The 26,216-nt window shown below is 67.0% G+C and overlaps 1 protein-coding gene across 5 annotated transcripts; it reads left to right on the top strand.

Annotated features, from left to right (window-relative positions):
* Positions 1 to 6,254: 6,254 nt before the first annotated feature.
* Positions 6,255 to 25,210, top strand: MICALL2 (MICAL like 2). Of its 5 annotated transcripts, XM_019988174.2 has the most exons (18): positions 6,255 to 6,580; positions 14,032 to 14,080; positions 15,722 to 15,863; positions 16,575 to 16,762; positions 17,400 to 17,512; positions 17,768 to 18,511; positions 18,952 to 18,981; positions 19,881 to 20,140; positions 20,846 to 20,936; positions 21,567 to 21,727; positions 22,077 to 22,229; positions 22,769 to 22,833; positions 22,930 to 23,050; positions 23,194 to 23,284; positions 23,531 to 23,604; positions 24,134 to 24,248; positions 24,604 to 24,650; positions 25,015 to 25,210. In XM_019988174.2, exons 1-18 carry the CDS (start codon positions 6,438 to 6,440, stop codon positions 25,107 to 25,109), a joined length of 2,682 nt encoding a protein of 893 aa, XP_019843733.2. In that variant the 5' UTR covers positions 6,255 to 6,437; the 3' UTR covers positions 25,110 to 25,210. The 5 variants fall into 5 exon arrangements, with proteins under 5 accessions (XP_019843733.2, XP_070636433.1, XP_070636434.1 ...); XM_070780332.1 differs by lacking the exon at positions 18,952 to 18,981; XM_070780333.1 differs by lacking the exons at positions 6,255 to 6,580; positions 14,032 to 14,080 and adding an exon at positions 14,345 to 14,695.
* The last annotated feature ends 1,006 nt before the right edge of the window (positions 25,211 to 26,216 follow it).

Raw genomic sequence — 26,216 nt, forward strand, 5'->3', positions numbered from 1 at the left:
CGTGCAGGTGGAAGCCCGAGTCCCGCTCCCTGCATGGCGGAAACTCGGGGCCGCTCCCTGCAGAGCAGGGTGGGCTGGGCTGCCCAGGGGACATCCAAGGTCCGGGAGCCTGGCTGGACCCACAGGTCCCGGGAAACGGGCCAGCCTGGGGCTGGGGCTCCTGAGAGTCAGGAATGTGGGGAGATGTGGAGGTGGGGTGGAGCCCCCCGGCTCCAGTCCTGGACGTGTGACCCCTGCACCCTTCCTGGGCCTCAGCCCCCCTTTGACAAGCAGAGGGAGGCAGTGAGCTGAGGAGCCCCGCTGGCCCCCAGGCCCCTTGCTGTCCGGGGAGGGCTGTCAGAGGGCACAGAGGACCTGGCTCTCCTCACCAGGTGCAGAGGGGTGGGGCCAGATTGCCATTGCCATGGTGACGAGTTCATCTGTGTCCTTACAGCCTCATTAACAAACGCCTCCTGGTTTCATTTTTGGTCCTGGCAAGAGGTGGACCCTGACCTGCAGACGGGCCAGGTGGCCGGGCAGAGGGCCAGAGAGACGTGGGCAGCGGGGGCCCAGGACCCAGGTGTCCTCATGGAGGTCCCCAGCAGTAGGGCCGCGCCTTCACCCAGGGAGGGCCGGCTCGTGGCCCTGCTTTGCAGATGAGGCACTGAGGCCGTTCATTGTTCAGGTCACACGAGGTCGAGCTGCCCCAGAGTCCTGGGCCAGGACACTCCCCAGCTTTTCCTCCCTCAGAGCAACTGAAAACGTGCAGCTTGGCCTGGCTGGGCTGAGGTGGGGTTATTTCAGGCGTCTTGGCCAAGAGGGCTATGGCGGGGGGCTCCCCCAGGGTTGCCAGCCCTTCCCTCCCGGGGGAAGTGGCCTGTTAGGAAGGCTCTGGGGAGGACAGGCTGACCCCGGAGCCCTCTCCCCGGTCCAGGCCCAGGCCGAGCCCCCAGAGGTCAGACCCCACCAGGCTCATGCTCCGGGGAGCTGGGAAGGGCTGTTCCGAGAAGGTGGAATGTCCAGTGGGTTTTGCAGGATGAAGAGGAGTTTTGCAGGACTCAGCTTGCCAAGCTACAGTTGGAGCCCTGGGCTCTTGTGCTGCACGCGTGGAGAGCCCGCAGCCCCGGTTTCCTGTTGGTGCCTCCCGGTGTAAAGCCTGGCCTGGGAGGTCTGTGGGGCTCAAGCGGCCCAGAGGGTACGCCTGACACACGGGGCTTCATGGGCATCGTCCAGCGAGTGGTCACATGCCACACACAGGGAGCGGGGGCCTTGGGGCAGGACTTGAGGCAGCAGAGCCCTGGGCCCCACTGACCGCTCCAGCGGAGGAAGCAACTGCTGACTGCCGCCTGCTCTGCACACCCAGGGAGTCTCTGGGGGGCTCTCAAGGGCCCTCAAGCCCGTCATCCCTGGCCCAGATCACCGTCGGTGTCCCTGGCGCCCACAGGCCGGGAGAGCCCATGGGATGGAAGCGCCGTGGCAGCAGGAGCTGGGGGACGCTGGGCCCCAGCCGCCCCGTCAGCCTGCCGCCCCTGCCTGGGTGTCCTCGCCCTGAACCTCTGCTCCACCCCTGGGGTCCTCCAGGCCTGCTCCCTTCAAGGCCAGGGCAGCCGTGTCTGAACTCTCAGCCCCAAGCCGGGGGCAGGTGGCTTGGGGCACCCCAGGCCTCCACGGCCAGCTCAGCATCCCTGACTGCAGCCTCCACTTCCACGTGATGGGACGCGCCGACGCCCGGGTCTGGGGGCTGTGAGCACAGGAGTGCTCAGTGAAGGGGGCCCGTCCTCGAGGCCTGCTCTGTGAACAGAGAGGTGCTGCGACCTCGCCAAGGACACACAGGCGCTGCAGGCAGGGCCAGCTTCCGCCCTGGCCCGCCGCCCGGTGCCCCCGCCAGCCCCTGTGTGCTGTTAACAGGGCTGGAGGGCTGGGCCCCATTACATGGGGTTCCTATAAATGGCATGAGGAGAATTAATAATGTATTTATAACACATCGTCGTGGTAGCCGAAAATGATCTATAAATGTGCGGTTAATGTTTTATAATGTTTTTGTAACCCGTTATAAATGATAAATGGCAGACTATAGATGCCGGATCAAATATTTATAATGCATTGTGTGCAACATTGGGCTGCTACAGTTCGGGAAAGCCATTAATAATAAAGTGGATGGAAATGTAAAAGTTACCGACATGCCCAGCAAAGCCATTTATAATGAAATGTAAAATTCGGCTGTTGGAAGCAAACCACGAGCCTCAGCCAAAGCACCGGCCGGGTTCCCCCGGAGCCTGGGGAAGGAGCGGGTCGTGAATTATTCGTGAGGTGTTCGGACGAGAACGTATACTATCCATAGCATGCCATATAAATATGCTATTAATATACCCAAGGCAGCGTGCATTATTCATGGGGCCTAATTAATTAATGGGTGGCCCCTTAAAATGGGGTGTCACAGCTTCCAGCTCCCTCCTGCCTGGGGTGCTGGCATCCACAGCCGCCCATGTGAGCCAGCAGCTGAACTGACGGTGGCCTTGGGAACCTGGGGAGGATGGGACGCCCCTGGGATGCTCTGCTGTGAAGTCCGTGTGACCCCCTGGTACCCGTGCAAGTGGCTCTGGTTCCCCTCGGGGTGCTCTGCTCAGCTGTTGCCCACAAGCGTCTGGCGACCACAACTGCAGCTGCCCTCACTTCCACGGGTCAGCCCCAGTGCTGCTGGGGACAAGCCACTCACCTTGCTGTGAAGCGCAGGAGGCTCAGAAAAGGGGGGTGACGGATGGGGCAAAGCTGTGCAGAGCGCGGCTGCCAGCCCGGGCCTGCCCGTGGGGTCCGAGCGTGTCTTCCACACAAGCCCGGGCTCCCAGCGCCGTTTCCTGAGACAACCCTGACGCGGGGGTCAGTTTGGGAACCCCTGTGCAGCATGGCCACTCCCTTGGGCGTCACACTGCTTGGCAGGGGACGAAGGCTCTGAGAAGTCCTGCAGGAAGGGCCTTGTGGGTGGGTACCTTTCCCTTCCTTCTCCACCCGCCCCTGCTCCCGCTCTGGTCTCCTCCCTCTGCCTCAAGGCTCCAGGCACTGCCAGCTCTGCTGTGTCTGACAGGCACCCCTCGTTTTGTTCCAGCTCAGGCTATCAGCCTTGACCAGATCTGTTACTTGCAGTTCAATCTACCGGTTAAAAGGTCTGCAGACCCCACCCCGCCACTCCACGGTCCCCCACCGCTTACCTGCCTAGGGGCCCAGCAGGCTTTTGGGATGCAAATCAGTGCTGCCTGTGGTCCGAATGCCCCTGGTCCCCAGCACCCTGCCTGCCAGCCTTCCTCCCAGGGAGGGCCCCCAGCCTCACTAAGAGGTCTGGAAAGCAGGAGCGGGGAGATTGAGACCATCTGGCCTGGAAGTCCTGCCCAGGACCAGGGTGGCCCCCCGGGTAGGAGGCCGGCCGGGCTGACCCAGGCTCCCTGGGCCCTCCCACACGCAGGGGCTGGGACTCCGAGGTTTCAGCTCTGTCTGCCGACCCAGTGGTCCCCTCTCCCCTCAGAGCCTCATTTTCATGAGCTGCAGAACAGGTCGGGTCCACCCACTTTTGGTGAGAAAAATGGGTGTGGAAATGCTAGAAAAGGCTGGAGTGGGGCCGGCCTGGCCCTGCCGCCTCCCCGAGCCCCCCCAGCCGCCACCCCAGCCGCCCCCGCAGCTGGGTCCTTCCATCCCTCCGGTGCTCCTCCATCCCTCGGGCGCTCCCCTGGCTTCATCCCTGCTGCCGAGCTCCATGCACGCCAGGCCCTGTGCCTGGGACACTCCCCCCTTCCTCTTAGGAAGGACAAGCCAATTGTCCTTGTCCTTTCAGGGGGACAAGCCGATTCCCACTTACCCTCAGGTCTCAGGTCTCAGGTCTCAGTTCTCCCCAGGGAAGCCATCTCCTGCCTCTGGCTCAGCACAGGGGCCCCTCGCTCGCCATCTAAAGGGACTGGATCCCCTCGGGGCACTGTCATGGGGGCCGTTTGCCTTTGTCTGTGCTACGTGTATCAGTCAGGTAGGAATGCTAGCTGCTGTAACAAACACGTCCCAAAGTTCCAGCAACGGGATCCAGCCCGCCAGTGTTTCTCACGACCCAGAGGCCAACCTGGCCAGTGATGACCTTCTGTCGGACCTGCACTGTCCAAGCTCCTCCATCTGCCGCCCCATCATCTGGTAAATTCTCTCCATCCAGCCCGCAGACCACGGAGAAGACAGAGACGGAGTGCACCCACCGCCTCCGTAGGCCACAGCAGTCTCCTGACCTGCAGGGGAGGCTGCAGAAGGCTCCAGGCAGCGGAAACGGCAGGAAGAGGAGCACGTCCGAGGGGTGGTGGTGGGAGGGGATGTGGAGAGGTGACTTTGGGGGAGGGCTGGAAGGCCCGTTTTGAAGACAGTGCTTTTCTGTTGAGTGGGGGCGGGGGGGTCGGAGGAGGGGTTTGAGAAGTTGGGGGGCAAGTTCTGGCTCCCACTGTTGTCAAAGATTTTGTGCTGAGAAGAGACTGAAGGTGTCACGCCAGAAGCAGAGGCATGGCTAGATTTCCTGGAGAAACCCAGGCTTGCAGCAGCTGGTGGCTGTGGAGGTGGTGGCAACGGTCAGCTTCCGGCTGGACTGGATGTGGGCAGGGAGGAGACAGGAGGCAAGGGTCATGCCCGGGCTTGCGGCCCCAACAGCAGGACCACGTCGGTGGCTGCGGGCGGGGCTGGTTGAGGGCTGGGAGGCCCAGGAGTGGCTGAGTGCAGGGGGCCCCAGGGCAGAGGCTCTAGGCCAGAGGGGCAGGGCAGGTGTGGGAGGGTGGGGCCAGGCAGCAGCAGGAGATGTGATAAGAGGCCGGACTTCACTCAGAGTGCTGCAGGGGCCAAGCAGGGAAGGGCTTGTTCTGCTGGCTTTCTGGAAGGATCCCTAGGCTGCGGGGGAGGGGCCCAAGGTCAGGGGCCAGGTGTCCGTGGCCTGGATGGGAGGGGCCGTGGCGGGGAGGTGTGGGCAGACTGGAGGTATCCGAGGTAGAAGGTCGCACTCTCTGTGAGGTGCTGAAGGGGACACCCCACACGTGCTGCCTGCCACACCACTGTCCCCAGAAGCAGCCACGCGGGCAAGAGTCAGCGCTCCAGCCACCTCCCTCCTCCTTCGGAGCCCCCAGCCTCGTCCAGCCCTGTGACCACCCCTTCGTGGCCTTGGCCTTTCCCTGCCTCACTGGCTTTTCCAGTTCTCAATTCTGCCCTGGGGTCAGGAAAACCCACTTGGCTCCAGGACTAAGCACCAGCCAAGCCGAGCTGGCAGGACATCGCCCTTTGTCCCTTCCGGAAAACCCCAGGGGGTCAGGGCAGCGGCCACGGTCTCAGGTCACAGGGGCTCCCTGTCTAGTACCTGCTTGTCCTTGGGATGGGAAGCTCACCACCACTGGGCCCAGTCGCAGAAAGGAGTTGCCTCTGCGTGGGAAGACCGTCTCCACTCCTAGTGGGCACAGAAGCCACCCTGTCCCCTTGCTGGGCCTCTATAGGAAAAACACCTTCCTTCCTGCCCGCAGCAGCCTTGTCTGGACAAGCCCTGGGCCTGGCCGGGCGGGCAGGGTCACCGCACATGTCTCGTGTGTTTCTGGCTGCCTGTCCTCCTGCATACGGACAGGGTTCCCAGAGAACACGGACGGCTGGGAGCAGCCCCGTAACTGAGGTCCCCATGGGGACCTTTTTTTTCCTTAATAACCTGGGGCGTAGCGGAAAACTGGGACACAGACCAGAACACCGAGACCCCCCAGGGGTCTCAGGCAGGGAGACTCCTAGAGGACGTCGCCCCACCGGCAGGGCCGCCAACGACACCAAGCCCCTTTCCCGGCCTCCGCTGCCTCTTCTTTGTATCCGGGAGGTTCACGGGCCCGCCGGCAAGACAGGCCGGATCGGAAAGTCCTTCCAAAGGCCAGAAATGCGAGGGCCGTTCCTGCTGAGCGCCGGGAGGGCGTGGGGGCCGCCGGCCGGCCCGCCTGGTGGCACCCGGGTCAGGCCTCAGTCTCCGCGTCCCAGAAGGGTGCGGGAAAGGATTGAAAAGAAACAGCGTCGAAGCGCCTCCGCAGGACCCCGGGAGGGAGGGGCGAGCGGCGGGCGGGGCCTGGGCGGGGCCTATGGGCGGGGCTTGCTCGGGCCGAAGCCTTGCAGGGCCAGGCCGGGGCGGGGTCCGGCCGGGTCCGGGGGCGGGGCCTTTCCGGGGGCGGATCCTGACTGGAGGAGTGGGGCCTGGAGGGCGGGACCTCGTGGTAGGGGGCGTGGCTTAGCCGGGGGCAGGGCCAGGCGGGCGGGCTCCGGCCGCGCTCCCGCCGGCTCCTAGCGCTCCCGGGGCTCCTCGGCCGCGGCTCCTCGTCCTCCCAGCGCTCGGGGACGGGGTTCTCGTCCGCCCCCCGGGCTCGGGCCGGGCCGCGGCCACCGGGAAGCGCTGTCCGAGCTCCGGCGCCGGCCGGGCGGACACCGCCGCCCGCATGGCGGCCATCAAGGCGCTGCAGCAGTGGTGCCGGCAGCAGTGCGAGGGCTACCGGGACGTGAGCATCACCGACATGACCACGTCGTTCCGCGACGGCCTGGCCTTCTGCGCCATCCTGCACCGCCACCGGCCGGACCTCATGTGAGTGCGCCGCCGCCCGCGCGCCGCCGGGGAGACCGAGGCCGGCCTGCTCGGGCCGGGCGCGGGGCAGTGGACTGCGGCCAGGACCCCCGGCCCGGCGGGACGCTCCGCAGGCTGCCCCCGCGGCCTCAGTTTGCCCGACCACCAAGTGGAGCTGGGCGGGAGCCAGGACCTCCGGCCGCCCCCGCCGGCTTAGTCAGTCTGTGACTCAGGCCAGCGACCTGGGCTCTGGCCACAGCCAGCCTTCCTGGCTGGTCTCCCTGGGAAAGGGCCGGCACAGCTGCCCTTCCGGGCCCTCTGAGACCCCCCACTGTCCTGAGACCTAGCCACCAGATCAGGGGCCCTTACTGATCGGACTGACTGTGGGGTACTGCCCCTCCTGGAGCCTGTTTAGGCACCTTTAGGAATGCAACCCAGGGTCACTGTAGGTGAGGGGCTAACAGAGCCAAAAGCTTGAGACCACCCGGGTCCAGGTCCCACTGGCTAGGCCTCAGTACCCTGGGATGATAGGGCCAGAGACAGGAGCGTTGGGAGGTGGGGCAGTCTGGGGACTAGGTCGTCTCCCCCCAGGAGCGTCTCGGAGCCGAGGCTGGGAGGTGGACCCTGCCCTGCTGCCAGGCCTTGTCCCCATTCTGGGCCCTTCCATCTGTTACGCACTCAGCAAACACTCTTTGACTGGGACCCAGCTGGCTGGGACAAAGCTCTGTGCCGTGAGGCCCTGGGCCCCTGCATCGTGAGAATTCACAATGAGTAAAGCTGCCCGGGCGGGTGCCTGGGCTGGCCAGACAGAGGCTCGGGAAGGGTGTCCTCAGAAGATGCCTTCTGGGAAAGCAGGGTGTTTCAAAGTTCTCCCGAGAAGTTGTGGGTGGAGCCAGAGGTGGGTGGAACGGGTTTTCCAGGGAGCCCGCAGGTGGGAGAGGCCCGAGGCTGTACCTCCTACAGTAAGTGCTGCCCTCGGGTCTGCTCTACAGACCGGGAGACCAAGAGACCGAGGCCCAGGGAGGAGGCATCCTTTCTTGGGACACAGAGCACAATCAGGCAGAACCAGAGCTGGCACGTGCCCCGCCCCCCCCACCGCCCGCACCCAGACGTCCCCTGTACCCCCGGGGACTGTCCCCAGGCCCTCTAGAGGGAAGCTGGTCTTAAGAAAGAGGCCCGCAAGGATTTCCTCCTGCAGCCAGGGGTTGTGAAATGCACGTGTGAGGCCGGTGGGCTGTGCTCTCTGCCCCCAGCCCCGGCTTGGGGATGCAGCGAGTGTTCCACACTGAACACCTGAAGCTGGGCTTTGAGGGGTGGGCTGGGGTCTTGGAGACTGGGGCACGGACTAGCAGTGGAGGCTGGGGCAGGCAGGGTCCTGGGGAAGGCTAGCTGGTGACTGAGCCCAGGAAACCTGGACAGGGTGAGCAGGAGGAGTCTGCCACTGGCGAGAAAACCAGCGGGTGTGGCCTTCTGCCAGCCCCACAGCCTCAGGACACCACATGGGTGTAACTGGAAATTTGGGGCCTTTCCGAGCCCCAGGAGTGCCCAACTGTTCTCAGCTGAGCTGGGGTTGGAGGCCTGTGTGTGTGTGTGTGTGTGTGTGTGTGCAAGCCTGTCCCAGCATGCACTGCCCACAGGTGAACACAGGCGTGCACATGTGGGTGTGTCTGCGTCCTGGCGCAAGTTGGTGTCATGCAGCAGTTCCGATAACCGTTATTGAGTGCCTGCTGTATACTCAGCACTCCGCACTGTGCCAGGTGGCCTTCCCCCGCCGCAGGCAGGGAGTGATGTAGAGACAGACAGCAGACAGACACGCGGACAGGAGCTCCAGGCAGCTCCAGAGGTGGTGAGGGCGGGGCAGGGGCCGCTGGGGCAGGAGGAGGCCTTGCCCGGCGCAGGGGATGGTGTAGCCCCTCCTTGCTGGCTTGGTGTCCATCACCTGCCCCCTGGACTTTCAGCTCCAGGCGGGGGGATGTCTGCTTTGTGCACTGCTGCGTCCCCAGTGCCTGGGACCATATCTGGTGCGTGCCAGGCGCTCAGTAGCTAACAGCATGCAGCCAGAGGTCGGCAGACGTGGCTGGTGCTTGGGGCCCAGCAGGCGCGGCTGTCGTTGCCAGGTGAGGGCTCTGCAGGCGCCTGGGAGCAGCAGACAGGGCAGAGGCGGCCCGTGGCCACAGAGGCAGGGTGGAGGCGCATGGCTGCAGCCGGGGAAGGCCACCGGAGGCCAGAGGGACGGGAGCTTCCGCAGGGAGCTCAGCCCTGCCGGCACCTTGGCGTTGGACTTCCGGTCTCCAGCGTGGGAGGGAGTAAACGTCTGTTACCCTCAGCCACCCCGTTTGCGGATGTTTGTCACGTTAGCCGTGGGCGACGCGTCAGGGTCCCGTACATGGCGGGGCCTGGAAGGGACTCCACAGATACTAACTGGTGGGGTTCCGTGAGCGTGGGCCCACGTGCGTCGCGGGCCTCTGTGTGTGCCCTAAGCACCCCTCCGCTGCCTCTGGCTCCGGCCACGCCTCTGGGCAAGGGGATGGCCTCCCCAAGAAGCTCTGAGCCGCCCCACCGGCCCCCAGCGGTGCAGGAGGGGAGGAAGCATGTGGGAACTTGGCAGGGTGGCTGTCCTCCCTGGTCAGACCTGGGTGAGACTCACCCCCTCCCTCCCCATCCTGTGAAGACCCCCGGCAGCAGGAAAGTGGACATCCTGTCTCCGCGTCTCCTAGCTTTGCCACCAGGAAGGCCTTCCTTTTACCTCTTCTCAGGCCTTCCTGCTGCCTGTCTCCTCCTGGCGCCCAGCGGAGGAGCACACCAGTGCGGGGCTCCGGCTGCCTGCTGCTGGGTCCTCACGGCAGCTCTGCCCAGCGGGACCTGGGGTTCCCGTGTGCCCTGCACTGGTCGCCCGCAGGCACCCTGGCAGGTGTGCAGTGTCTGCTGCAGGTAGGGAGACAGGTTCACCCAGCGGTCTGTCCCTGCCCCCAGCCCCCCTGCCGAGCCCACTCTGAAGCTGTAGGTTCACAGATGGGCCTGGAGGTGCCGCCCACAGGCTCTGTTCCCCAGTGACGCCACACCTGCCCAGCAGCCAGGTGAGCTCAGGAACAGCTCAAAGTAAACACTCCCGTTCCGCCTCCGGGCAGTAAACCTGTGGGGCTGGACCTGGAGGAACCAAGACTCCAGGAGGCCGGGAGGAAGGCGGGCGGGCACGATGCCAGCGTGGGAGCCCTTCTCAGAGGCAGGGCTTCCTTCTCCAGGGCCTTTCGGGCGGGTGCGCTGCTGGAGCCCCCCGCCTTGTGGGGGCCCTGGAGGGGTCAGGAGTCAGGGAGTAGGGCTCTGTGCAAACTTGCGGGGTGCCCCCGCAGTCCCGTGGGGAGTGACCTGACCTTTCCCTGCAGCTTGTATCAGGCTGGGCCAGAAGCAGGGGCGGTGGTGGGGGGCTCCCTGACCGCTCTGGGAGACTCACCAGTCATGGTGGGGTCAGGAGGCCTAGTCCCAGAGGCCCCCACCCAAGACCTAATTCCTGGGCCAGGGCAGAGGGGCCAGGCCCTGGGCATGCGATGGCCTCCCCACCCTCCGGCGCTGGCTTTGTGGTCAGCAGGAAGCCACCTGGGGACCAAGCCTTGGCTCTGGCTTGAGAGCTGTAGCCCGGCCCTGTTGTGGCCTTCCGGCCAGCTCTCCAGGGTGCCTGTGGGAAGAGGTTTGGGTCCGAACCCCCGCCTGACTCCCCTTTCAGCTGCTGCACGAGCCCCAGGCTGACCCCTCTTGGCTGGGCCTACTCCAGCCTGGGGGAGGCCTGCAGCCAGACGGCAAGCAGGGGGGCGTCCTGGGGCCAGCCCCACGCGTGGGGACCCCTCCCTGCCTCTCCCTGGCCGCCTCCTCGCCCCAGTCCCCCAGCCTCTTCCGAGGTGTCTGCCTTGGTGTCTCTGGCCCCAAACCAGCTCCCCCCGCCCCAACACTCTCTTCGGCTCCGCGGCCTCTCCTGTCTCCTCCCTGGGTGCTTTCGTGCCTATGTGTCCCTCCGTCTGTGTCTCGGCCTGTCTGTCCATCTGTCCCCCTCTCTGCTCCCCTTCCCTGTGGGATTAACCCCAGATGTGCTGGAGGCACCTGGAAAAAAGGCTCTGCTTCTGGCATTCCCCACCCCCACTCCAGCCCTAGAGCCCACCCCCACGCAGCTGCTTTTAGTTCCAGGAAGTAAACAGCATGAGGTCAGCCCTCCAGGAATTTGGAAGGGGGTATGCATGCCCAAGAGCCCCCGGGGCGTTGGAGGTCAGCAGCCCTGCTCAGCTGTGGCCGCGGGGGGCAGGGGCTGTGCGTGCCCGGGCACTGTGCCAGGCTGGGCGCTGGCCAGGGCAGGGCACCCAGACCCAGTGAGTTCATTCATTCAGCCAGCGTTGCGACAGTGAACAGATGCCCAGGGGGCCCCTCGCTCAGCGAGCACTGCACAGAGGAGCTCGTCAGAGCGTTTATGGAGCACGGGCTGTGTGCTGGCCCCAGGCAGGTGCCTTGGAGTCGTAACAGAACATCCATGATTTTATCGTTACTATGGTTATTTTTATTTTTGGCCACACCCAGGGGATCAAACCCGTGCCCCGCCCAGAGGGGAAGCAGAGTCCTAAGCAGTGCGCCGCTGGGATAGTCCGGGAACAGGCCTGATTTACCTGGGGCTGGGGGTGCTCTGGGTCCCCGCCCACAGGTGTGCAGGTTTGACCCCTCAAGGCCTTAAACTGAAACACGAGCTGGCGCCAGGCCTGCCTGAGTCAGACGAGGGGTCAGCCCGCGGGGCCTGTTGGGCAAGGTCTGCAAACCGGCGGCTGAGGCACAGAAGGAAGCCGTCCCACCGGCCCGTCCAGGAGCCCCGGGCGGGTATCCGCAGGGCTGGTTCCCTGTGGGCCTCCGCCCTGGACGTGCGGATGCGGTCTGCTCCGCGAGCCTCCACTCTGGGCCTCTCTTCATCCACGTTTCCCATTTAGAAGGACGCCAGGCGTTTTGGGTTAGGGCCCCTGCTGACTTAGCTTGATTCTCTCTGTGAACTCCCTGCTTCCCAGCAGGGTCACGTCCTGAGGTCGTGGGGGTTAGGGCTCCAAACAGCCCCTTGGGGAGGATAATTCAGCCCGTCCCACCGGGGATTCACCTGCTGGGAGAAGGCTGGCGACCTGGGGCGGGCGCTCCTTGATGCTCTCTGAAAGGGTTTGCAAGGCCACTCTGACTCTGGCTGTTTCCACCACCCCGCTGAGCCAGGGCGATGCCGGCCGAACCCCCTGCTGAGGGAGCTGTGAGCTCAGGCTCTGGGAGAAGGGGCGCTCTGGATGCAGGCAACAGCGTGAGCCAAGGCCCGGTGGCAGGAGACAGGGAGTTTGGAGAGAGCCGGGTCTGGGTGGGGCATGGTCGCTGTGGGACTGGTCAGGGTGGTCTGGCCCAGCCAAGGAGCCTGGGAGGCAGGTTGGCTTTGGTGCTGAGTGTGGTGGCCTGGAACTTGAGTGGAAGGGCGATTCTGCACCCTCTGGCTGGCACACCTTGAGCCTGCTCAGTGGGGCTGACCCCAAGCCGTGGGTGCCCCGACCTGCCCTGGGTTCTGAGATGTTCACTCTGAGTCTGCAGGTGGACAGGGTCCTGTGGGCAGCTGGCTGCCCCCCACCTCGCAGGACGGAGCCGCTGCAGCCCCCCGGGTGGACCGAGGCCAACGCAGGGGGCAGAGGGCTTCCTTCTTTTGCTTGTTTGGAGACAAAACAGACCTTGTTATCCTGCCCTGCAGCACCGAGCATCTTGCTGAGGACATGGCCGTTTTGGTCAGTGACCCAGGGCAGGTCTGGAGAAGAGATTGGGCTTTCAAAGGGATGCTGAGGTCAGAAGGGCCAGCCTGGCCGGGAGTCGCTGGACGATGGTTGGAACCCAGCCAGTCCTCCAGCCACGGACTGCGGGGGAGGGGAGGCCTGGCCGCCACGCCCACTTCCCTACCCCGCCATCATTTGTCCCCGCAGACAGCCTGCTGGCCACCCTGCCCCGGGTACAAAGCACCTCTGTTCTCCTGGGTGGTCTCACATCTGGGACCAGTTACCTGGGAGGTGGGGGTCCAGGCGGAGACCGGTGGGTCCCGAGGAGCCGGGCAGGGCAATGAACAGCAGCCAGAAGCCTGTGGGCCCCCCGACGTGTGGCCCAGGGCCAGCCTCAGTTTCCTCATCTGTGTACTAGGCCTCCTGGGTATGTCAGGGGTCAGGGGGTCAGTGCACGGTCAGGGCTGGGAGCCAAGGCCTCCCGGGCCAGGTGGCTGCAGGGTCTCCTTTCTGTTTGTGACCTCCCCAGCTTCAAGGTGGGCGTGAGCAGCTACGGTCGCCCTCTTAGGTGGGACCCCAAGAGAAGAGGGCCCTGCCCGGGTCGGGCAGCACTGGGGTGCAGCCCTCAGCTCTCTCCTGTACCCCGAGGCTTCTGCAGAAGATCACCCCAAAGTAGCGAGGCTGCCGCCCAGCACATGGACAGCCAGACAGACCCATATGTGACCAGGCCTCCCGGAGGCGTTGAGCCACCCAGCTGACTGTCCAGGCCTGGGCTGGCTGCCTGCTGGGGCCCGGCTGTGTCTTCGGCTTGGACCGTCCTCCCAGGGGTGCCGTGCGGTGCTGCGCGGAGTCCTAGGCCTGGCCTGGAGCTGGCACCAGGCTTCTCCCCCTTCTGGAGTGACCTCTGTGCTCTGGCCTCTCCAGGCCGGGCCTGGGGCCCCTGCACACTCGCAGCAAAGTGCGGGGTGGGGGTGGGCGTGGGGGCTCTGACATTCTCAGCCTGGAGGGTCTGCCCCCTTAGGAGGACGGCTGGGTACCTGGCGGGCACGTGTGAACCTCAAACGCCAGGACTCTGGGGCCTCGACCCTGCTCTGGTCCTGTCGTCCTGCTGTGTGGCCTCGGGCATGTACTGAGCCTCTCTGCCTCATCCCTGTCTGTGAGCGGGGCGTTGACGGCGTCTGCAAGTGCCGGGCAGTGTTTGTACGGAGCTGGGGACAGCAGCGCTCACAGGCAGCGCTGAGTTCATACAGGGAGCGAGAGGAGCCTGGAGCTGGCGCGGGGCCCGGCCTGCCCTGACCACTGGGCCGTGCGCACCTCCGTCCATGGAGCCACTCGCTCTGGGACGCTGGCCTCTTGGGACCCCCCAGCTCCCTGCCAGGGGGCGCCCTCCCTGAGCGGGAGCCCGGCAGGGCTGACCGCTCTGCCGCCCAGGGCCTGCTTCCAGCCACACCTAACGGGCAGGATCGTGTGCAGCCTCCACAGGGTGAGAGGTGACGGTTGTAGCTGGGGGCCCGTGTGGGCCACGGGGCCCAGGTCAGAGGAGGTGCTGGATGGCCTCCCGGGCCAGAGCCCTGCCCTCCTTGCGGTCACCGTGCGACCTGCTTCCTTCCCCACCCCCACCCCGGCCTCAGTTTCCCCCTTCCCCCAGGTCCTTCTGGCTCCTCCTTTCTTGGACCCTGAGCTGCTTTGAACACCAGTGTTCTTATTTTCCAGAAACTTCGATGCTCTCAGGAAGGAAAACGTTTATGAGAACAACAAGCTGGTGAGTGCCCGCTTGTGCCTCCCCAGCCCGTGTCCCAGGGACCCTCATGGGGCGACGTCCCCAGGGGTCGCTTCAGAGTCGCCGCTGCCTGCAGGTGGTCAGGGGAAGGGCCAGCCCGTGCGGGGCAGCCCCAGCTCCCAGAGCAGCCCCTGATCTTGCAGCCAGGCCCTCCCAGTCCCTCTTCCTGGACCCTCCTTCCCACCCGGGGCAGAGCAGGGGGAGTGGGCGGGACGGGGCCCCTGGGGGTCCTGGGATGGACCTGCTCTCAGGCTAATGGCCTCAACTGCTGCCTGGCCCTCCTACCATGGACCCCTCCCGGCTAGCCTCAGCGTCTCTGCTGCTCAGCGAGCTCCTGGCCACCCGCCGATGCCAGGGCGCTGGCCCGTGCTCACTGCGCTCCCTTGTGGGCCCGGCCCGGGTGCAGCCGCTGCTCGGCATGGGCAATGGGAAACTTAATCGAGATGAAATGAAATGGCATTTTCAGTTCCTCAGCAGCACTGACCACGTTTCAGACCCTCACCAGCCACGCGTGGACGGCTTGGGATGGGATATGCCCACTGTGACAGGGTGGTTAGACCACCTGACCACGGGGAATGTGTGCGGGTTCGAGGCATGGTGAGGGGACCGGGGTGCCTCCCTGGGTGAGGCCGGGAGGGGGGCTGCGGAGGTGAGGCTCCGGGGCTGGAGGGCGCCCTGCTTGTGGGAGACAGCGGGCGGGCCCGGCAGGGACGGAGGGGGAGGCTGGAGCAGAGCTGGGGGGGAGGTCGGAAAAGAAAGAGGAGACGAGAACAGAGGGAGGAGCCTGGAGCAGCCGGCAGCCCGGGGTGTGGGGACAACTTGGCTTCTTCTCTGAAGGCTGTTGTGCTGGGAGCTGCCCCTGGTGCCACAGGGTCTGTGCAGGGCGGGGGGCAGCCAGAGGAGCCAGATCCCGCCTGTGTTTGAAGGACTTAGAGGCGGCGGGAGGCCTCAGTATCTGGCGTGGAGGGGCCATCACCGCTGGGGCTGCGGGGCTGCAGGCCCAGGAGCCTCCTGGATGCACAGAGATTGGGGGAGTCACGGTAGTTTAGGGGAGGAATGGAGTGCGAAGGCGGGAGCCCACTGGGCGGGCAGGAAGAGCCCCGACGGCGCAGAGCCAGGTAGGGGAGGCAGCCCGAGGCGGGGCGGGGAGACGCAGAGGCCAGGGCCAGTGGGGAGCCCCTCCTGCCAGTGCCCTTCCAGCCGCGGCCCCCGGCTTTGGCTCCTAGGACACAGGTCCCCGTTGGCCTGGGGAGGGCTTCTCCCATGGAGAAAGCTGCCCCGTGACCTGTGAGGCCCGTGTCAGCCAGGGGTGCACAGATCCGGGGGTGGGGGACCGTTGAGGGGTCTCCACGGTGACGGGCTGGAGTCCCTGAGGACCAGGGCCCAGACGGGCCCCTGGCTCCTTCAATCCCGTTGTTGGGGTGTGATCCCCATTATACAGACGGGTAAACTGAGGCCAGGGAGCCACGCAGGTCGAGCAGACCACGAACCAGAACCTGACCCTTCTGGACTCCAGGCGGTTCTGCTGCCTCGGGCCCATCCCACTCCTCCGGGGGTAGCTGGTGGTCTGGCCAAGGAGGGGTGGGGTCTCCCGGCCCCTCGCTGACCGCCGCCCTCCCTCAGGCCTTTAGCGTGGCGGAGGAGCAGCTGGGCATCCCGGCCCTGCTGGACGCCGAGGACATGGTGGCCCTGAAGGTGCCCGACCGGCTGAGCATCCTGACCTACGTGTCCCAGTACTACAACTACTTCCAGAGGGGTGCCTCCGGTGAGCGCTGCCCTGCCCAGGCCCCCCGCGGGCAGACACACCCAGCTCTCCCGTGCCCCTCCGGGCCTGGGTCTGCCTGTCTGCATCCCTGGGGTCTGCGCCCACAGCTCGGGCGGCGTGGCCAGCCCCACTGGGCTCTCAGGCCTGACGCAGAGACCCCCCGTTGGGTGCTGACGGTCAGCTGGCCCTGGCAGGGTGCAGCTGCTAGCAGGCCGGACAGGGGAGGGGCTGGCCGGGGGGGACGTTGCTCCAGCTGCTTTGTGCAGCAGTCTCCCCACCTCCCACCACGCCTTGCCTCACCCAGGCTCAGAAATCCCCGGATCGCTCTGGGCTCAGGGCCAGCCTGCCCTAGAGCTCCACTCGGTGGGGGAAGAGAAAGTCCCCATTCCCTGCCCGCAGAGCAGGGCTCTTGGGGAGGGGAGGGGATGGGGGAGGGCAGGAGATGGGGGGAGGGGAGGGGATGGGGGAGGGGATGGGGAGGGCAAGGGATGGGGGGGGAGGGGAGGGGGGAGAGCAGGGAAGGCCAGGCCCTGCTGCGAGTGGAAGCAGTCAGGGCCGCCCCCCACCCAGGCCCCCACCCATACCCCCCCACCCCAGCTCCCGCACTGGCACTGGCACCTCCAGGGAACCCACACTGGGTGGGGAAGAGGGTGGCTGGACTCTCAGAGCCAGCATGAGGGGCCTGGGCCCTGACCCCGTGTCTCATGCCAGCTGAGCGCACGGCCGGTGTCAAAAGGCCGTCGTCTAATGCCAGTGAGGAGCCGTCTGGAAAGAAGGCCCCGACCCAGCCCATCCAGCCCGCACCCGGCCCGGCCCGGGGACAGCCGCTGTCTCCAGTCAGCACAAACCGTACCGTCCAGAGGAAAGATGGGGGCACGGAGGGCCCCCCGCAGAAGGCTGTAAGCGCCCAGCCCCTCACTCTGGTTCATGGGTTCTCTGTCAGCTTCCCCCGAGCAGGGCTCTGGGGCCTGAGTGTGCCCAGGATGTGGAGTCCCCTCAGGGCCCAGACGTGGCCCCAGCTGCCCCCTAGACTGGCCCCACGAGCTCCTTCAATGCTGTGATGGTGGGGGTGTGATGCCCACTGTACAGACGGGTAAATGGAGGCCAGGGAGGCCCTACAGGCCCAGCGGGCTGCAAGCCGCTGCTTCACCTCAGCCCCTCCCCCGCCCGGTGGGCCTGGAGAACTGGCGGTGTGTCCTTTGCTCCCAGGCCAGCCCTGCAAGGTGAGGTGGAGACGGGATGGGGTAGGGTGGTCACTCCAGGCTTCCCCGCCCGGGGCGCTGGGAACTGGGTTGGATTTCTGCACCTTGGGGTGGGAACTGGAGGTGTTGGAACCTGTCCTGGTCCTCAGGGTCCCCCAACATCAGCCCCCAGCCCCCCTCCCCTTGGACCAGGCTGGAGACCCTGAACTGAGTCCAGGCATGAGCCTCCTCTGGGGCCTCGGTCTGTAAACTGGGATCTTCCAGCCCCTGGGTGGCTGGGCGGGCTGGGGGTGGGCGGGCTGGGGCAGGCAGCTCAGTGGCGCCCACCCCCCAGGGCCAGGCCGCGGGGGGCTCCCTCAACAGCAGCTGCGGCGTCTGCGGGCAGCACGTGCATCTCATGCAGCGCCACCTGGCAGACGGGAGGCTGTACCACCGCGGCTGCTTCAGGTGGGCATGGGCGTGTGCACACGCGTGTGCACGTGTGCGTCTGTGTGCGTGCTGATGGGTGTGGGCACTTCCCGGGGCGTCCGCATCCCTAAGGAGGGCCTTGGGCGAGACTACCTCAAAATGATTGGGAGATGGGGTGTTTGAGTGACTCACCAGCCACACGAGGGGACATGGGACGCACACGTGTGTGCCCTGGGAGGAAGGAATGAACACGCGTGTGGCTGATGGAGCCTTCCCCGCCCCCAACCCCCGCAGGTGTAAGCAGTGCTCCAGCACTCTGCACTCGGGGGCCTACAGGGCCACAGGAGAGCCCGGTGTCTTCATCTGCTCCAGCCATCACCCCGAAACCACCTCTGCCAGCCCCACGTTGCCCAGCCTGGCCTCCAGGCGGCATGGAGCCATGTCCATGGACTCGGAGACCCCTGGAGGCCTGAGGAAGACGCGGGAGGCAAGCGGACAGAGAGACGTGGGGCCAAAGGCCAGGCTGCCTGGCTGGGACGCCGTAGCGGGCAGTACGTCTGCCAGAGGTTCTGCTCCAGCTGCAACCGACCCGCCAGCCCCCGCTTCATCCCGAGTCCCCACGGGGAGCCCAGCTGCGCCCAGGCTCATGGTGGGCCCTGCAGGGGGTGAAGCCGGAACTCATGTAACCAGCAGCTCCCTGACGGTATGGCCGTCGCCAGCAGGCAGACCCCGGCCCACCGGGACCCCGAGTGCCCCGGATCCTTGCCCGGCCACACCGCAAGGCTGGGCCACACCCCGAGTCTCAGCCCCCCAGACCAAGCTCAGTTCCAGGCCGGCGTCTCCAGTGCCAGCAAGCACCCCAGCCTGGACCCCATCATCCTCTAAGACCCAGCAGGCTCGGGAGCGGTTCTTCCAGACCCCCGGAGCTGCCCCCGGCCCTGGCCCGGCTGCTGCAGATATGCCTTCCAGGGACGGCCGCAAGGAGCAGGCACTGAGCTTCCTCCGCAAAACCCTCCCGGAGCTCGGGGCGCCCGGCAGGTGGGTGCAGGAGGGGCCTGGGGCCCAGCGGGGTTGGGGCAGCCGGGGAGGCCGGGGAGGTGCTCGGGGCTTCGGCCCTGCCTGGCGTGTGGCACCGGGGCTGCCCATCCCCAGCCTGTTTCCTGACCGGGGGGTGTGGGGACTGAGGAGGGCCTGGAGGCTGTAGGCGGGGGCCACAGCTGGCCCTGTAGAGCCGGCTGCATGTGTGCGGGGGGCCAGGCCATGCTCAGTCCACGTGAGGACACCATGCACAGATGAGGGGCCGGGGCCACGGGTGGTCTGAGCGTTGGCGGGTTTGAGCACGGCCCAGTGTCTTCAGCATGCGGGACCCTTCAGGGCCGCGGTGTGGTGGGTAGAGGTGGGTCTCCACGCTCGCGTCCTGGGGCTGCTGGACAAGCGGGGCCCAGGCAGCTGCAACCGCAGGCATTGTTCCTTCACAGAGCTGGAGGCCGCGGGTCCGAGCGCCAGAGGTGGGCAGGGCCGCACCCCAGCACAGGCTCGCGGGGGCGCCCGTGGCCCCTGGCTCGTCTCTGCTGTCTTCACGGGCTCCTGTCTGTCCATCTGTCCTCTCCTTCTCTCCTTTCCCTCTTGTCTTTGACGTCAGGGCCTCCCTCATCCAGGATGAGCGAGTCGTAGCTTGATCTCACCTGGAGAGAACCTGTTTCCAAATAAGGTCACGCCCTGAGCCCCTGGGGGGGCGGGGGGTGGTGCACCGTGGTGCCCGGTACACGCTGGAGGGTCCATGCCAGACTGGTGACAAGGCTGCAGCCACTGCCCGGAGTTGCCCTTCCCATCGGGGCCGCTCCTGGCTTGGAGCTGCTGACGCTGACGGGTGCCAGGGCCTCCCAGGGTGGGCACGGGCAAGCAGACCCCCTGCCGCTGCAGCGCTGAGGGGTGTCCAGAGCTCTCGGGGGCCGAGGCTGTGTGAGCGCTCCCGGGGTGCCCCCTGTGGGGAGCCCAGTCTGGGGGGATGGGGAGAGAGAACTGGTTTGCCTGAGGGGCCCGGGGCCCCACTTCCTGCACAAGTGCACTCCCGGGGACGCAGTGGCTGTGGGCGGGCCTCGTGCATGTCACTCAGGACGGAGCGCAGACTCTGCCATGCAGCCCGGCTGCTCCGGGCGGGTCGGGGGGTCAGGGAGGGAAGTCAGGGTGCTGCCCACGCCCTGCACGTGGTGCCTCGGGGGGTGTTCAGTGCCAGCCGACCCCAGAGCTCACAGGAGGGCGCGCCAGGGCCAGACACAATGCCCACACCCGCAGCAGCCTTCAGGAGGGTGGGCCTTGGGAAGCGTCTCAGGGAGACGAGGGGCTGCTTACTGCCTGGGGGTCGAGGGAGCTCCCACCCCTGCTGACACCCGTGCCCCCCCAACAGGGCCCCCAGCACCACCACCCCCGCTCCCAGCTCCCATCCCAGATCCGAGGGGCCCGGAGCCAGTCCGCCAGCCAGGGCGTCACTGCCCACATCCCCACAGACCCTCAGCTCCCCCGCGAGGATGGGGCCTCCCGCCACCCCGGGTGTGGGCAGTACCTCATGGGCATCCCAGGAGGCCAAGAAGGGCTCGGCTGCCTCCTCAGGGGCTGTCGGGGCCGGTGCTGGCTCCAGGCTGAAGCTGGAGGCCCCACTGGCCAAGGGTAAGAGCCCCCAGTGTGGGCGGGGTGCGGGCCGGGCTGTGGGGGTGGTGGGGTCCCCGGCGTCCCCGCGCCCAGCCTGCCGCCATGTCGTGGCCACTCTGTTCCCAGCCCGTGGTCCTGTTCACAGCCTGGCTCCTGGGGGCCCTTCTAGGGGGCTGTCACCCGCTGGCCCAGCCCCACAGCCCCGCCGCCCTGTGGCGACGGCGCCCTGGCAGGGTCCCCTTCCCGTGGGTCCCTCCTCACTGCCCAGAACTGGCCTCGGGGTCTGTTCTCCAAAGGCCCTGATGCCCTTGACTGCCCTGGCCTCGTGCTCCAGGCCAGCGTTACGGGCACTTTGCTGCAGGACTGTGCACTTGGCTTTTTCTTGGCGCCGGGGCTGCCCCTGAGGGCACCCGTGGGGTCACTGGGCGGCTCAGAGAACGCAGGATCCAAAGCATTCTTCCTCCTCTTTCGTGGCTGAGCCCCCAGCCCGAAGGCCATTCTGCCCGGAGCCGAGGAGGCCTGCAGACGGTCACCCCACACCCGCACGGAGTCCCTGGAGCGCACACCCTGTTTGGCAGCAGGAGAAGCGGGCAGGGACCCCCCAGGCACACAACACAGCGGGGAGTCCTTCCCAGGAGCCAGGCTGGCCGTGGGGGCGCCCGAAGGTGGGGTGGTGGGAGGAGCGGGAGGGGCAGCCTTTCCCAGCAGACTATTCCCATCCAGGCCCAGGTGCCAGCCCCCAGGGCAGCCCGGAGGACCAGCCGGCGGGGTGGAGGGCCCGCCTGAAGCCCGTGGATAAGAGCCCTGTGGACAGGTGCGTGTGGCAGGCCCCCGGGGCGCTGAGCCTCCCCCGCCTGTGGCCAGGGCGGGCACCGGGCAGGCACAGAGCAGGTGCTTCTCACAGGCCAGCCACACGGCGGCCAGTTGGCACCCATGGCAGGGCTGTGTGCCATCGGCCCGTGCGGGTCAGCTGTGGAAGCGGGAGCCTGGGGGGACAGGCCATGTGCCCTCAGGCTGCTGGCCTCGGGGGGTCAGGCGGCTCCAGGGAGGGTCCATCAGGACCCTCGGATCCTCACTGAGCCAGCCTGGAGGCCCCAGGGAAGGAGAGCACCCGAGGTGCGTCCCCCCAGGGCTGACCTGGGACCCCCACTCACTGTAGGCTTGGCAGAGAGAGGGGCAGGGAGGGAGAGAGGGCCGCTGCAGGTCCGCGGTGCAGGGTGGCCTCCCTGTGTGAGCTGCGGGGACCCATCCTCATACACGCTCCAGGCGGGGGCCGTGTGTGCATCGGCCGTGTGCGCCTGAGCACACGCTCACACCTGTGCACACACATCTGCTCTCCAGGTGAGGCCATCGGGGCCGAGAGCTGCACGGGTGCTTCAGACTGGTCTGCACAGGGTGTGGGGAGGCCTGTGTCCCTCCCCTGACCTCCTGCCTCTCTGCCCAGGGCCCCGGAGGCAAAGGAACCTCAGGTCCTGAGAGAGCCGCGGGCAGGTGATGCAGCCGGGAAGGCGTCCGGGAGCTCCAAGGCGGGCATCCGCATCACGCTGACCTCTGTGCGGGTGGACAGGACGCCGGGCGTGGCCGGCCCCGGGGCCAGCCTCCCAGGTACTGCCAGCAGAGGCCCCCACCCTCCTCTGCAGGCAGCCCCGGTCTAGCAGGCCCTTCCCTCGGGGGCAGAGCAGCCGCTGGTCCTGGCGGGCGGGCATGCCTGTGTGAGGCGTGACTGTGCCTGTCTGCTCCCAGCCCCGCTCTGCCTCCCCAAGCAGGTCCCCTGTGCCCCCAAGGGCCAGGCTTCTGTCCCCTTCCCCTCCCATGGACGGGGCCAGCCGGGCAGACTTGGATTGTGGCCTGACACCCATGTGGGCACCCTCCAAGGGGCCCCAGCTCAGGAAGGCAGGAGGGGGAGGGCCTGGGCCTACCGGCCTGACACATGGCTCATCCTCACCACGGGTAGCCGCGTCTGCGTCTGCATCCCCTCTCAGGAAGCTGGCTGTCCCAGCCAGCCTGGATGTTTCTGGCGACTGGCTGCAGCTTGAACCATCGAGGAAGGAAAGCCCTGCCCGGAGCCAGAAGGAGGAGGAGAAAGGTCCTCCGCAAGGCAAACCAGGTGAGTCCAGGGCATACCGCGTTCCTGCTTGGGATCCTTTGGAGGACATGCCCCGTGGGGCTTTGGAGGATGCATAGGAGCTCGTGAAGCCTAGAATGGAGGAAGACAAGCCTCCAGTGCCAGCAGAGGCGAGTGCACCTGGACGTGCCGGGCTCTGTGTATCTGAGGTGGGGCTGGAGGTCTGGAGGGGCTGGAGGGGCTGGGCTGGGCCCCAGGATGGGATCAAGGCCCCGCCTCCCTCCTGGAACCTGAGTCACCCTGGCAGCGATGGGGCATCTGCTCCCGGCATCTTGTGGGAAGGGTGGCTGGGGTGCTAGCTGCCAACCTAGAGGAGGGCAGGGCCCGGGTGAGCACAGGGTCTCCTGGGATTTGTCTGCCAGCTCGCACTCTTCAGGCACCAGCAGGGGCTGCTGGGCATGGCAGGCATACCAGGATGCCAGGGCGTCCCGGGGGGCAGGGCTGGGTGGGCCCCACTGCAGACCACGTCTGGGTCATGCTGGGCCTGGTGCCTGAAGAGGCTCATCCTGCCCCTTCCCCAGGGAGGCCTCCAGGCCCGGCCGGTGTAGCTGCTCCGCCTGCCAAGTCGGCAGCCTCCCCAGTCAGGGTGAGTGGGCTGGGGTGGGGGTGGGTGAGAAGCTCAGCCCCGGGACCCGGGCGACTCACGGCCGCCCCCCACCTCTCACCACCCGCTCATCCCCAGCTGCACCCCGACGACATGCCGCCCGAGATCCAGCGGCAAGTTCAGGACATTGAGAGGCAGCTGGATGCCCTGGAGCTCCAGGGCGTGGGGCTGGAGAAGCGTCTGCGAGCGGCTGAGGGGGGTGAGCGCCCCCCCACCCCGGGTTGGGGCCCCCTCCCTCCCCCGGTCGGGCCTCCCCTCCCCACCCAGCATCCTGACCTGGCCTCAGCCAGCGTGGCCCTGGGCGCCTCGGCCGGCCTGCGCCCAGCCCGCTCCTCTCTGTAGATGACTCAGAGGATGCCCTCATGGTGGACTGGTTCCGGCTCGTCCATGAGAAGCAGCTGCTGTTGAGGCTGGAGTCAGAGCTGATGTACAAGTGAGTGTCTGGCCGTGGCCCCCTGGAGGGGCCTTCTCCGTGCACGTACATGGGTGCACACACAGGTGTGCTCACGGGTGTGCTCGCGGGCGTACTCAGGGGCGTGCTCGCAGGCGTGCTCATGTGTATGCCCGTGGGTGTGCTCACGGGCGTGCTTGTGACGGAGTGTGCTCACGGGTATGCCCGTGGGTGTGCTCGCTGGTGTGCTCGCGGGCGGCCAGGCTCACAGCCACGCACCCTTGACAGGGCCAGGGATCAGCGCCTGGAGGAGCAGCAGCTGGACCTCGAGGGGGAGCTGCGCCGGCTGATGGCCAAGCCGGGTGCGTCCAGCCAGTGGCGCGGGGCGGGGCTGCAGGGCGTGGGGTGCGGGCTTCCCTGGGCCCCCGGCTGGCTGCCTGGCTGAGCTCCTCAGCCTCTCTGTGCCTGGGTTTCATTCCTGGAAAATGGCGATCCCAGCGCCCTCTCCTTCGGTGGTGGTGAGGGTTGTGTGGGGCGTGCCGGGAGCAGCTGACAAGAGTCTGTTGGCATCGTGGTTCCCGCAGCTGAGTGCAGGGCTGGGGCTCGGGTCCTGGCAGGCCTGCCCGCCCCTTGCCATAGTGCTGCGAGCCCGCCGTGTCTGGGACGGGCGGGCGCTGTTGTGTGCGTGGCTGTGACAGCTGGGAGGGGCCCGCAGCGCCCCCCTGCAGTTCAGGCGCTGTTCACTTGCTCCCTCAGCCAGTGCTGCCCCTCAAGGGCCAGGGACCCCCCTGCTCCGCCAGGGGAGGAGCCTGACCTTTGGGGAGTGGGGACACCACGTCCCTGAGCAGGGTGGGGACAACAGGGTTCCGCTGACGCCAGCTGTCCGTGCAGAGGGTCTGAAGTCCCCCCAGGACCGGCGGCGGGAGCAGGATCTGCTGGACCAGTACGTGCACACGGTCAACAGCCGAAGCGACATCATCGACTTCCTGGATGAGGACCGGCTTAGGTGAGGGGTCCAGGGGGGTCCGGGTGAGGGGGGCTCAGGACCTCTCCTCTGGTAAGCCGGAGGAGACCCACCCTGTGCATTTTGCAGGTGGGTCCTGAGGCTGAGGGCGGGCCCTGCCAGGCAGCCCGGCTCCCAGGGTCTCCCCTAGTGAGACCCCTGGTGCACGCCGGCCCTTCCGACCCCGAGTCACTGTCCCAGGTCCTGCCGGGCCGAGCAGCGGGGACCCGCGTGGGGCGGGAGAGGGTGGTTCAGTGGTGTGGCCCGCCGGCAGGTGGTGAGAGGGCTGGTGAGGTCGGGCGGTGTGAGGGTGCCCGCGCCCCCGCCACTGCGTGCCCTCACGGCCGCTCCGTTTCAGGGAGCAGGAGGAGGACGAGGTGCTGCAGAGCATGATCCAGAAGCTCGGTGACTGGGGGCTCCGGCTCAGGGGGGGCGGGGCCCGTGGGGGCGGGGCCTGTGGTGCGTGGGCGGGGCCTGTGGGAGGGAGGGGGCCTGCCGGCCCGCGGGGCCGCAGAGGCGCTTGGTCAGGAAGGCTCACCATGAGGCAGTGAGTCTCCCGGGCTTGAGGGGTCCCATGGTCGGGGCGAGGGGAGGCCTCGTCCCCCAGATGGCGCCCAGCCCGGCGGGTGCTCTCCAGGCAGGCGCTCGGCGCGTTCCCCTGGGGAGGGCGGCGGGTGGGCTCTGCTGGGGCCTGGGAGGCCCCGCGGGTGGGAGGCTGTGGGGAGCCGGCCTCCAGGTGGGCGAGTGAGGCCCCTGTGTCCGCCCCTAGACCTGCAGAGGAGCGGCGAGGAGCAGAGGAAGAAGCCCAGATTCCGCTTGTCCAGCATCTGGTCCCCCAAGAGCCGGAGCAGGACCCCCGAGTAGCCGCCTGGTGGCGCTGCAGGACCCTCACCTGCGGGTGGGGTGGGACCCACGCTGCCCGCTCTGCGGGGTCCGGGGCGCCTCAATAAAGAAACTGACACGTAGCCTGGCCTCCGTGTCCCGTCCGGCCCTGAGCTCCTGGCAGCCCAGAGGTCTTAGCCACCGTCCTCTGCTGCTGCGTGGACAGGCCTGTGGCCTAGGGCACTCACAGCCTCTCTGGACCCGGCCTGGGCCCTCTGGGATGGGCCTGCTGGCTGCTTCCTGGCCTGGTGGCGCGGACAGGCTAGACGTGAGCCTTCAGGAGCCAGGGCAGGGCCGGGTCTCTGCAAACTGCACCGGGTGCGGGCCCCCCACTCGTGGGGATCCCCGTCTAGATCTGTGACTTTGACCTTTGAGGTGAAGGCCAGCTGGGCCCCTGTGGGCCGTGTTCCTGGCGTCCAGCAAGGGAGAGCCAGGCACCGCCCTGCCCGACCCCGGGTAAGGGGGCCACGGTCCCGCAGGGCAGGCCTGAGGGAGCAGAGGTTCCTCGCAGCCCAGACCTGCGTCCTCGGCAGCGCCAGCCCGGGCCCCTGGACCGCAGTCAGCCTCCCTCCCAGGGCTCAGCCTCCCAGCCCAGCACGGCGAGTCACAGCCGTGTCTTCCTGTGGGGTCTGCAGCCACCGCGGAGCCCACCATGGTGGTCCCGCCCTGGGGACCCTTGGCAACAGCAAAGCACGGACACTCCCCCACCTGGCAACAGGTGGCGTCAGGACCCCGTAGGTGCCCGTGGGGATGGGAGCCCCTGGCTGAATGTGCTGGGCCCACCGGCTCTCAGCTCTCTGTCCTCACGGGCTGTGGGGGTCTCCGCTGGGGTCTGGGGAACCGTGATCAGGATGTGACCTGACAGGGCGGGGCATTGCCTGGCGCAGAGGTGGACTCCCGGTCCCGGCTGTGCTGCTGAGCCGCGTGGCCTTGGGCCAGGGCCCTACCCTCCCTAAGCCTCTGGTAGTAATGGGCTGCGTGTTCCTGGTGAGGTTGATGGGGCCACGGGGCTGAGCCTGGCCCAGCAGTGGGTAGAGGGGCTCAGAGACTTCCTGCCGACCCCTGGATAGCGGCCAGATCCTGGTGGAG

The sequence above is a fragment of the Bos indicus genome, chromosome 25 (assembly GCF_029378745.1).
Source record: "Bos indicus isolate NIAB-ARS_2022 breed Sahiwal x Tharparkar chromosome 25, NIAB-ARS_B.indTharparkar_mat_pri_1.0, whole genome shotgun sequence".
NCBI classification, from domain to species: domain Eukaryota; kingdom Metazoa; phylum Chordata; class Mammalia; order Artiodactyla; family Bovidae; genus Bos; species Bos indicus.